The sequence below is a fragment of the Lissotriton vulgaris genome, unplaced genomic scaffold, assembly GCF_964263255.1.
Source record: "Lissotriton vulgaris unplaced genomic scaffold, aLisVul1.2 SCAFFOLD_789, whole genome shotgun sequence".
Lineage (NCBI taxonomy): Eukaryota > Metazoa > Chordata > Amphibia > Caudata > Salamandridae > Lissotriton > Lissotriton vulgaris.
The window spans coordinates 548,789-561,250 of NW_028242002.1; the positions used below are offsets into that span (position 1 = coordinate 548,789).

Sequence of the window (12,462 nt, forward strand, 5' to 3'; positions counted from 1 at the left end):
GTAGTGGTGAATTAGAAAAGTATATATCAAGAAGGGGAGGCAACCTAGTCCTGGTTGCCGGAATGGCTAAACAGGATGATTACGAATCAATGCAGCTGGGTATACAAAGTTCTTCCAGTGCTGCTAAGGTTATTCTGTGTGGTTATCCAACATCATTTGGAATGCACCATGGATACAATCCTAAGGTACGGGGAGCTACAGTCCTCCGGTCTGCGTCTGCTCACGAGTAATCATCCTGTTTAGCCAATTCCGGCAACAGGACTAGGTTGCCTCCCCTTCTTGTCCTGAAGAAGACTCGCCGCTGAGGTTGGAAACTACCCTTGCAGTACAAGTCGAGTCGAAACGTCGACGCCTCTCCACTCCATAGACCTGTACCGCTCTTCCCCGAATCTGATCCATGAATATGCATTATATGCAGGATACATGAACTTACAGACTACATGTATAGTTTAGACAAGCGTGTATTGGACAGGCCTTGTATGACTGGATGAAAGTACCAGTTTATTAAAATATCCGATTTATTTTTGTACTTTTCCTTTTTGATATATACTTTTCTAATTCACCACTACTTTTCTTTCTCCTTCTTACCTTCTTGGCAACTGTTTTACATGCTATAAAATGAATATACATTTGTATAAATAAACTAAACAAAAGTATTGCAATCAATTGCCTTGGAACTCTTTCTATTGTGGTCACTTTGATTGTAATAGGGTGAACTGCCCCTGCTTGCGCTTGCCACACCATTTGAAAAGTGCAAGCATGGCGCAAGCAGGCAAAATGCGCCCTATGCGATATAGGACCACTGGTTAAAGTAAAAAAAGGAACTCTCGATCATTAAATAGTTCATGAAGCATCAGACATTTTCCTGACTTGATATATGGTTAACTAGCTCTGTCCTCAATCCCTCATACCTGTAGGATGGCCTTATCTTCCTACCTATTTCCCCATGTCCTAAAAGGAACATCAAGATCTTTAAATGTCATCTATAGTTTTGGGTATAATTCCACTGGCTGTGGTCCCCTGCCTAATTCTTTAATGACTGAACTGACCTTCGAGGCTTACAGTTAGGGAGAATTCGTTTTTGAAGTGTGATTAAACCCAAATCAAATAGTCCCTTTCCCCACTCAACTCCCATGGATTTTGACGCATGCTCACATTTACAACAACTTTTAAACCTGGGGATGTGCCAAAAATGTACACCTTCACAGAGGAGGTATACCGAAGATAACTGTCTCTATTTCTCCTTTCTACTCTTCTTGTGTGTGCTGCATTCTATAGCACTAATAAAAAGAGGAATATGACTCCCAGGATTGTGCCACTTCCTGCATAAAAGCAATCCTGCATGCTGCAAGGGTGCCTGTATTAGCGCTAGGCTGGCAAAAATACACCAGCGCAAAAGAAAGGACAGGATTGCACAATATTGCCTTAAACACAGCACATTCCTGCCCTTTCCCTTTCGCACTGTCTAGTGTCTTATGAGGAAGACTGTGTGACTTCCTCATAAAGGAAAGACACATGATTGATGGACAGAATGGAAAACAAATCAAAACATTAACTCCCAGTCTGGGTTAAATCCATCATTCTTTTGCTGACCATGCCACGCCAGTTTGGACCTGGCCATAGCTAAATCAGTATTGACCCCATGCCTAATGGGAGCAGTCCAGGCCAAATGATGGATTTCATTCAGATCTCTTGCCTGGGGGTGAATGTTTTGATTTGTTCTGCATTCTGTCCATCAATTGTGTGTCTTTTGCTTCCTCAAAAATGAGGCCCATATTGTAATTCATTAGTACTTATAAAACATACAATATGCCATAAGTATGGCATCACATTGTTTTTCAGTAACGTAGGGCATAACTCTCTGAATGATTCCATTGCAGAATCTCATTCAGTCTGATCAGTTGATGATCAGTGAGTAAGTGTGCCAGGCATGATGGAACCTGCAGGTTTTCATACGTAAATGCTCACTTTAAGTGCTCTTCTTAGTTATCTGTTAATAAAAACCCTCTTTTAGAAGCTGTAACACTGACCAAACATTAAGATCCAGATTTGCTAAGCCTGTGATTGTCCTTACATCACGCAAGGCTTAAGTAAGATTTTCAAAACCAAGCAAGGGGTGATTTGCACTGCCTTGCATGACTTTGTAAAGAAATGTAATGCAACAGATTGCACAATATTGCATTACATTTCATGTTGGTAGGGATTCCATGGGTGGAGCATGGGAATTCATGTGCATCCATCCATGGAATCTGACCCAATCAGAGATTTACGGAAATCAGTATAACTGGGATTGCAAAGATATGGTACGACACCCCGACCATGACGTAATGAGGAGAAATATCCTCTATCTATGAGTGATGTATTCTGCACCACGCATAGAAAAAAGGAAATTGCCTCGTAAAATTGTTTTGTGCAGGAAGTGTGTCTGCATTGGCGCTAGGCAACCTCAGGTGTGCCACCACAGGTATAGAGCTAATAGCTTGGTAGATTTGGAGCTGTTCAGCTTGCTACCCTGTGCTGTGTGAACTTTTAGTAAATATACATCTTAGTGTTTCATGAGTTATTTACTGTGTCATGCTGCACCTCAGTGAGGTGTATGTATGCCTTTCCTGCGTGGCTCAGCTAGGCTTGACAAGCCAACTTTATAATTGGAATAACTCCCAATTGAGTAAAGTATTATTGGTGGCAATGGTTCACAGAGTTAATAACAGTGTTGCTACAAGATACTGCTCAGTAACCAATGACTTCTGTAAGGCTCCATGAAAATGCCTCATACCCACTCCATAACAGGAGCCCGTAGCACATATGGCAATATGGATGACCTCTCTCAAAGGCCATCCTGGGGCTTTTAAGATTGTGCAAATACCTTGGTGATACCTTTCCAGGGCAATGTTGCTTTTATGTCTGATTCATACAGGCAAACTCTAATTTTCCTGGGGTCTCACCACTATGCTACTTATGGAATGCCAAATATTCACTGTATAAGCACTAATTTCAAGCTCCGTGCTGTGAGTAATAAAAAAGGAGACACTCAAAAATCTGCAACCCATTCTGTAATACCAACATACCATGAGAGTGCAAAAACAGGGATAAATGCTGTTGCACTTCCAGCACATTTTCTTTGATTCAGTCTCTGGTGTATTGAGGACTTCATAATCAACGATTTCAACAATTCTTAGATCCCTTTCCATCTCTGCTGCAAGGCTATGGCATACCCTTCCTTCTAACTTTGCAGAAATCGAATAATTTTCTCCTTTTAGAAAACATCTCAAAATCTGGTTCTTTTCTTCTTAGTTCTGGTATTATAGTTTTACAAGAAAAGGTTCTTGATCCCATTTCTTTCTCAGCTTTGTGTAATAAGTAATATTTTTTCTCTGTGTCTCTCCCCTACAAAAGATCTTTCTTGAACAACTTGGCTCAGATCTTTGACACCCTTGGGTTTAGTGCGCTCAATAAATTCAATTTCATTTCATTTCAGATGTTATCAGGGCGAAAAGTGTGCGCTCTGTTGATAGAAACTGCCTCTTCCCATGTTTTACCATTGATTGCTTAAGAGTACTTTGCTTATAGGAGTATTTGTGTGATATCAAAAGGCTTGCCAAATATTAAAACATGTGTAAACATGCAATCAACTAAGCACAAGGAACTGTTGAACGAATAGAATTGATCTACTTCGATGACCAAATTAAAGGTGTTGCATATCCAAGCAAGCTTCATGTAAATACACTACTCCACCTATTCTAATATATTCAACAAGTTGCATCTATCACATTTTGAGGAAAACTTAACCATTAAAGGCTGTGAGTTCCATATGGACCGATGATGGAATTATAGGGTATGACCTTAACTTGGTTAAGGAGCAAAGGAGACAAATACAGTTTCCTGGCTACCGGATAAATTCCTGAGTTTAACAAGGAGTGAAGCTACTAAAGCCAAATGACACAAATCACAGGATAAGATTCATGCCAGGAAATGCAGAAATGATAGAGAGCAAATTATTGTTAGGAAATTATTGTTAGTAAGATATGTTTAAAATGGGCCAAGCCAAGGTGAACATGCCGCCCACATGAAAAATTAGAATTTGCGTTAACAGATAGATGTTGGCAATAAAATGTGTTTTCCATGAGATCCATATTCTCAATTTACATCGGAACAAGGGCAGCTAGCCTCAAGTTGCCCTGTGAGCCAGCAGAACCAAATGAGGATATTAATACTCTATTTATTTCATACTAGGAACACTGATTATAACACACGCTGGCAACAGCAGTATGAATGTTACTTTGAAAACCTCAAGACTGAGCTCAAACGAGGAGAAGCTACAAATCAAGATACAGCAAGAGTGGTGTAGTACCTCTCTGTGGTAGGCATTTTCTCTTAACTGTTAACTTTCATATTATATACTGAAGGTTCATTAGAAGGGCCACTTGAACCTTCTTGGTCTTTGGGATATCCAGTGGCATCCAAAGAGAGATGTGAGAAAAATCTAGATAAAGTCTTTGGTGGCAACAGAAAATTGTGTTTTTTTCTAGATGAATAACATCCACCACACTAGATCTACGGTGGAGGTAACTCTCCCTTGACAGATAATGTTTCAACAGTGTATGCATGTCCAACACAAGTCAGATAACATTCTGTTAGACATGAAGCATGAAGATCAATTTTAAAATATGCCAGATGTAGTAAAAGTACCTTTACAGCCCAATTGACACTTTAATAACATCATAGTTTTGAGCTTGTTTCCACCAGCCAGTTGTAGCATGTTCTTACCATGCCCCCCCCCGTTTCAAGTATATGAAATCAGGCCCCATGTTTCTTCAAGCTTCTAGAACAACTACATTATCAATGGAAATCATATTTTTTTGTTATCAGACCAATACTTACAGGCAAAGCAGAGTCATCTTTTTTTATCCGCTGATTCTTGGGGAATTCTTGGATTTTGTTGTCCCCTGCAATAGCCTCTGAGAAAGAGACCTCGAAGGAGAGTTCTTCTGCCACTGATGGGCTGGCCTTTTCCAGACAACTCTTAACTGTAATGAATAGAGTGTATCAATGATGGTATGAAATATCATTTGATCAAGGTAAGCATAACTTGCATCAAAAGATTTTTTTTTCTCAGAGGATGGACAGGTAAGGGCATAGATGGACCCTGTTTACAAACCAATTGTTCATAATATAACCCAAGAACTGATGGGGGCGGGGGGGGAAATAAAATAAGCAACACATTTAAAAAGCTAATGTATGAAAAATAACAGACTAGTCATTAAAAAAACAAGATATACATACAAATGATGGCAATCAATAAAAAGCACAACTACTATTGAAGGGCATAAAAATATTTGAAGTTCAGGAACAGGGCATGGCTCTGTACTTAGCAGAAACAATCTCTAGCTGCTTCACCCCAATCCAGTAAATGGGACAGTGCTTCATATTTCCCTGCAGTAATTCACCATTAATCCTTTTTCGGTCCTGGAGTAGCATGCTACTCACCGAAAAGTGCTTCAACACCTCATCAAAGGTAGCAGATGCTAAATAAATGCTAACGTTTCCCTCTTCTATCCCTCCTCTATTCCTTTCAATCCAAAAACAGACTAGCACGTCCACTGTACACTTTAATGTCATATTTCACTATACTAATCCAGCACTAATCCTTTTTGGGTCATAGAGTAGCGTGCTACTCGCCAAAAAAGGAATTTGAGCCTAGTCAGGGGTATTATGCACTATATAAATGCAATAACAATTACACTGCAAAGAAAGAGAGTGAAGAGCCCTGAGTTATGGATTTGCACCCTGAGGCTTAAGTTGACATGGAGCCATATTCTCCCATGACTGAACATAGGGACAGCTGAGGCTTCTAAGTGTGGCAGAGCAAACTGGTCAAAGGCAGTGGCTGGAGCCACATGGTGCACAAGAGACCCATGTAGAAGTGAGTCCCAGTGGTGGAGTGGAAGATTGGTAATGTTGCCAGGAGAGGGTACAATGCTCGTGACCACACCATGCACCTGGAGGACTTTTAGGGCAAGTAATCTGAAAGTGGGACACTCTGATCCACTCCTTGGACCAAGCATCAGTCTGTAGAGTGGTGGCCTAGGAAGTGGTTTGAGCAACCTCAGAGAGCAATAGAGGTCTCCGGGGATTGTGAGATTGTGAGACTCGGGGTTGTTTGGCTAGGAGATCCCAGCTGCGGGGAAGACAATGGGCATTCACCAAGAGGTGAACTCTGGCAGATGAAATTGTTTTGCTCAGTGCCTCCTTCTCCATCTGATATTCAGGAGGTGGGAGGCCAATACATGGTGAAGCGGAGTGTGAGCGTGTCTGGAAGGTAACTTGGGGGAGCAATTACAATTTGAAACTATAAAGCAATGAGTCTGGTGAGGAGAAACTAGCCTTATGTGACATTCTGCCTCTCAAGGCGATGATTCGAGAGTGGATCTCCTCAATTTTAATCTGTAAAGGCTGAAAGTGAGGGGGAAAAGCGGCAAGAAAGTGAGTGAGGTACAAGAGGTAACTTAACCGAGGGTCATCTCAATTTCTACATATGAAGAAGACCTACTCAGCTTTAGCAATTGCTGTGTTCCAGGTGGGTTAGGTGAATCAGCCCATTCTCATGGACTGACATTGCGTGTAGACTGCCCAGCTGACCTTATAGTGCTAACCAAATCTTTCTCCAGGGATGGCCTAGACTCTTTAAAGAGAGAAGTGAGGGAAGGTCGTAAGGCTAATTTGGCTAGGGACATCCAGTGATTAAGGGATAGTATAGGCCCAAGCTGGACAGTCTATGGAAGAATGTTGACTCACCAGGTGAAAGGGTAATGGACAGAAAACAACAGCATATAGCATTTCTGAGAAGATGAGGTTGGTACAGTGGGCAACGGAGGTGGCACCTGCAAAATGTGATGAACTGGAGGACTGGTCCCAGAGACAGGAGAGCAGAAGTTCGGGACTAGCAGAAGTAGTGGAGGGAACAAATCTGAAGACTTCCTTGCTTGGCATCACCATGATTCAGACTGAAGATATGAGGGGGAGAGTGAAGCCAAGAAGAATGTCTAATGCTCTCAGACAGATAGATTTAGCTAACTAATCCTCTATGTGTGGTTTGTGTGGCTATATTATTATCTGATCAGAATAAATGTTTAACAGTAGAATGTTTGCCTATTTTTGAGGGAGCTACAACACACATTTCTGTAAAGTAGCTCAAAGTAATTTGTGGCAGTTCTGGCTTTTTATCAAAAGCATGCTACATTCTGGTACATGGAATTTTGCTTTTATTATTTGTGTATTGGCACATAAATCTAAGTATGCAAAGTTTAGTTTGCTAAAAAGCCAGGAATGTTGTGTCAATTCTTGTAGACCTGTGCAACAAGGGAATTCTGAAGACTAGACATCTGCAGCAACTAGACCCATTCCATCCAGCAGCCAGACAGACATTTGAAGAGCTGCTCAGGCTTTTATAATTCTTCATGGTGCAGCAACCTTATCAAACTATAATAATAAGTGTAGGTGGTGGTTGAAGGTAAAAGATATATGGAGGACTTGTATAGGTCAAAAACTGTCAGTATGGGTAAGAAAAAATATAATAGAAGCTACTAAGGCAAATGTATGGAAGAACTGCAGACTCATAAAAAGAATTGAGGTGAAGGATAGCTAAATGGACGCTAGCATCTGAGGACTGGACGGAGCATATGAAAGTGAGAAGGAACTCTTGTGAGCATGTAGAGGACGAGTGCCTTCCACTTAATAGGTTTCGGCGCAGAAGAGAAGATTAGGCTAAGAATCTCCGAAATAAGGGGAAAAGGAAGTGCATACTAAGAATCACAATCATGGTGAAAAGACTAGTTTAATGGTGCACCTGATTGCTAAAGCATGGATCAACACAATGCACCTACACTGTGCAAGAAGGTTTGCACAGGAGCCTAATCTACGTGCCCTCTGCGAAGTCAATGAGGAAGAAACGAGCCAGCACTATTTTTGGGACAGTTTGCATTTTCCATTGTCATGAACATACAATATGCCCTAGTCCTTCAGAACGAGATGTGCTAGATGTGAAAAAAATACTATGGTGTTGTTAATGGTAAAAAACACACAAGTATGAGAGCTGAATCTTCCAGAAATTGTCTTTTTGTGTCAATGCTATTTTCACTTCTGTCACATTAAATACTTACAGTAAAATCACTGTGATCTGACATTTTTAAAGTAGCTTTTTGTGGAATGCCTAGGGCGAAATATAAAAGTATTGTACTGGCACATGGGTAGGAATATGGAAGGATGCATTTTGTGTTTTACTATTAAGATGGTGTTTGAAAAGCTACAGTGTACTGTATGCAGTTACTTATAATAAACAAGAGACTGTCGCCTTACGACGACGTACCTGGTTTCCACACTGGTTTGATCCGTGACAGCTGCAAACCGTTCATTGGAATGGGAGATACTGGGATTGGATCGAACGTGGGCTGCAATAACAAAATATGACATATCAACTTCAAATTCTTGTCAGACAAGAACAACAGGGTTACAATTTGATGAAACTCATAAAAAGCAAAAGCAAAAAAGGATTTCTCATTGTGGACATATAAAAAAATCAGTGTATGTGATCAAGTGACAACAAGTGCTTAATTTAAGCCGGTGGATTCTGGTGCTCGGCACCTGCACTTAATTGTCAACACCGGCGCTTGCAACAGTCTGCCACAAGGTGGCACTATCTGGTTAATTTAGAGCTGACCACAACAACAGTTAATTATTATTTCAATATACATTAAACATTACTGTTACCTGCTGAGCAGGCCTATTTTAAAGCTTTGGGGGCCTGGAATATTCTAACTTATCACACGTGTAGGAGTGTCATGGTTGGTAGTTGTGATGTTAATATCACTGGCAGCATGGCAAGGGCATTGTGTGGTGCAAGCTGCAGTGGCCTCCTGATGAGAGCCCTGGGACTTTACAAATTAAGCACTGGAACATGGTTTTCCATAACCAATCTATTGAAAGGCATGGGGCAGATTAAAAAAGCTTTTTGTTTGCATACATCTGACTTACATGTGCAAGCATGTAAAAGTACTTGATTCACTGATACATACTGTACAACTGCCACTTTTTCTTCATCTGCTTTTTGTGCACAAGGTACGTATATATTAAGCAGAAATAATTTCCACTGGGGGTCAAAAAGTGGGCATTTCCACAGAAGAAGCCAAAAGAATGCAATGTAAGTGAAATTAACACCCATAAAAGAGTCAACTTTTGGGTATTAACGGATTTGAACAAATGCGCTACATACATTTGTGCACCAGTCATCCACCAGAAAGCATTCCTGACAGAGGTGCAGAAACGGGTAGAAAGTGCAGCCAGATTTTCAGTTTCTTTAATATGTCTACTGGAAAGACTTCCATTTGTCTTAAACATCTTTTTGCAAGAAAACATATATACTCTATGCCTATGGTTGAGGAAATAGGGAAAGGTAGTAGTGTACTCTAACACATGTTTATGAGTTCCTCACATGTCTAAATCACAACCATTATGAGTACCACTATGCTTGTATTTCGTATGACATGGTTTGAGGATTTTTGGAAACAGGAGCAATACTTCAGAACGCTGAACAATCCAAGTTCCAAGAAGTATTTTCCTTTTTGAAATTAAAGTTACTGTGAGAGTGTTCATCTCTTAAACTACCACATGATATACAAACAAGTAAAAAAGGATGAGCAATTAATTTGACTGTTGGAGTTTCAGAAATCCTTGTGAAAGACTAACTCTGACTGTTATGTTCCAAAACCACACTCTGTGCTAGCCTGCCATACCCATTTGGTGCGTAGCAATGCCGCAGCTATTGGTAATTCTTGGATGCCGGAATGTCCTGGTATTCTCAGTGTTCCACTAAGCGTCCCCTATGAAATGGAGCACACCATCGGAATCAAAGTTACCATATCCAATTCCCCATTTTTTGGCCATTTCTCACGTTGGTATTGCATCAGCTTTTGGCTAATACAGCCTTGCAATCAGGTGTGAATGCATAGATAAATAACTGAAAGAGACATGGGGCCAGATATACAAAGTGAATATGTCATGTTACAACGCATGTGAATACATCGCATGCTATTACAACGTGGTTGTCACAATGACTGTGTTGTTAGTACGCAATCCCTTTACATCGCAAGTCATTACAACGACTTGTTGTAGGGGGCACGCTGGACTTAGGAGTAGTATTATTTACTATTCCTACTCCAGCTTGAGCAACAGCAGGGAAGGTGTTGGATTTTATATCCAATACCTTCGCACCCCATTCAGCAAGTTGTTGTCATGACTTGGGATGTAAAGGTATTGCGTACTAACTACATGGTCATTGTAACGGCAATGTTGTAATAGCACTGTGTTGTGGAAACAGCGTTTAAAACGCTGTTTCCTGTGCAAAGCAGATTTCTTTTCATCGCAAACGCGCCAACTCAGAATTTGCAGCTGAAAAACTGCTTCTAGCAATGTACTAAACCCATTTTACAAGTAAACAACTTTTTGCCGACTCCTAAAAAAGGATTTAGAAATAGATAATGAATCGCTATTTAGAAGTGGTGGGTAGTAGGCACCCCTTCCAAAAATTGATTTTAATCTATATGGATCACTAGCTTAGGACCGAAACAGCAGTTGTAAATTATTGAAAAGTTACTTATCTTCAATTTGAAGTGGTAACCCATTCGTAAAAAGGAAGAAGTCCTTTGGGGACCCATCTAATTTGTGAATGCTAAGAAAAGTTTATTTGGGAATAGGCAGTAGATCATTGGACCGAAGCACAGCAAACACTCATAAAAACTGAAAACAAAAGTAAACTTTTGATTTTAAATGCAGCAAAGTTTCTTTTAATAAAAATGTGTGGCATTCAAAAAATTTTTTATTGAATGCGATCACAGACATAGTAGTTTGCTGATTCAGGTAGGCCACAATCCCTGTGAAGACATATAATAGTAGTGAGTTGCAACTAGCGAGCTACTTCATTAATATCCATGTGATAGGTTGGATTGCAACCTGCTATGATTTGAAGTTTTAAGAATCTACCTGTTTGTATGTACATAGGACGGTTCTTAAAAATCTTTACTGTTCGTAGATATACTGGTTGCAGTTTGTGACCAGTATTTTGTGACCAGATATCCTTACATCTTTTTTTTTTTTTTGTCCTCATTAGCCAAAAAGTCGATCCAACAATGCTCTTGTCCTCTCAGACACGAGGACCGACCCCCCCGTAGCCCCTCGGAGCCCAATATTGAGCTCCAGGTGCCCCGAGAGTCAGCCTCAGTGTCACCAACAGAGCTTGGACGGACATACTCCCTTCAGACCAGTTCGGCCAGATGTCCCGTAGCTATACGATACCGCCATATAGGACAGAGAGATTTTAGGCCTAATCATCGGACCCGGGGGAAAAAAAAACAAACCCCGGGTTGTCTAACTATCCCTCGTCCAATCAATCAAAAAGTCCCAAAATTTAAGCGATCGAGGGCTGCATGTTCTCGATAAATCCAGCCTTGATGTTACATAAAGTGAAGACAGCCACTCTGCATGTGTTGGGGGATTTATGTTGACCCAATTTTTACAAATTTCTCTTCTTGCCAGTAGGATGGCATAAAACAGAAAATCTCTCTCTAATCCCTTAATATTGTGGTTTAGACCAAAAATTATTAAAGACCATGTGCACGGGATCGTGATACCAAGAATAGATTCAAGTGTTGTTCTGACTTCATGCCAAAAAGTGGCTATATTTGGACACTCACAAAACATATGAAGGTCTGAAGCTGCTGGTAATGAGCATTTACAACAGCACTTCCCTGTTTGAAATTTCGACAGTCTTTTAGGGGAGTAATACGCTCTGTGAAGTGTGAAGAAGTGGTTGCGTCTCAACCATGCTGGCTTGATGATTTTGTAAAGAAGGGTGAAAGATTCCTCCCAAATAACCTCTTTATCTGGTTCTCCCTCCACACCCCAAAGTTTTTCCGGGAGGTTAAAATCACGCTCACCATCCTCTATAATATGCCAATAGAAGAGTGCAACTTCCTTTTTCCCCGCAGGTTTTTCCACTAGGATATTTTCTAAAGGACTCTCCTCTCCCATCATTCCTTTTTTCTTAATTTGAGTCAGAAACCAGCTTCCTATTTGTAGATATACTATCCAGGAGAGTGATGATGTTACTTTTAACTTGAAGATATCCCAGTCAATGATTGATCTTTCCAACAGCAAATCTCCCCACTTTGTGATCCCTGCGTCTGACAGGACTCTTTTGACTATGTTGACTTCTTGTGATGCTAGCCCAGGTAGGTCCCAAAATGGTGCATGTTCAGATAGATATCCTATTCCGGCTTTAGACTTTATTTGAGACCATTCTTTCAAGATGCTCAATAGTGTCTTTAGCCTGATTTTTTTGAAAAACTTCTGGTGGCCGAACTTGAAAAGAAAGCCATTAACCGGTAGGTCCGAACCCAATAGCATTGCCTT

The 12,462-nt window shown here is 40.6% G+C and overlaps 1 protein-coding gene across 1 annotated transcript in view; it reads right to left on the bottom strand.

Annotated features, from left to right (window-relative positions):
• The window catches only part of LOC147669100 (rho GTPase-activating protein 28-like), a 516,960-nt gene that overhangs the window by 212,501 nt on the left and 291,997 nt on the right, over positions 1-12,462 (bottom strand). Inside the window, exons 4-5 of the mRNA XM_086948229.1 lie at positions 8,366-8,447; positions 4,882-5,027 (exon numbers count right to left, since the gene is read on the bottom strand). Coding sequence (XP_086804355.1) covers positions 4,882-5,027; positions 8,366-8,447 — 228 coding nt within the window. The remainder of the gene's footprint in view (positions 1-4,881; positions 5,028-8,365; positions 8,448-12,462) is intronic.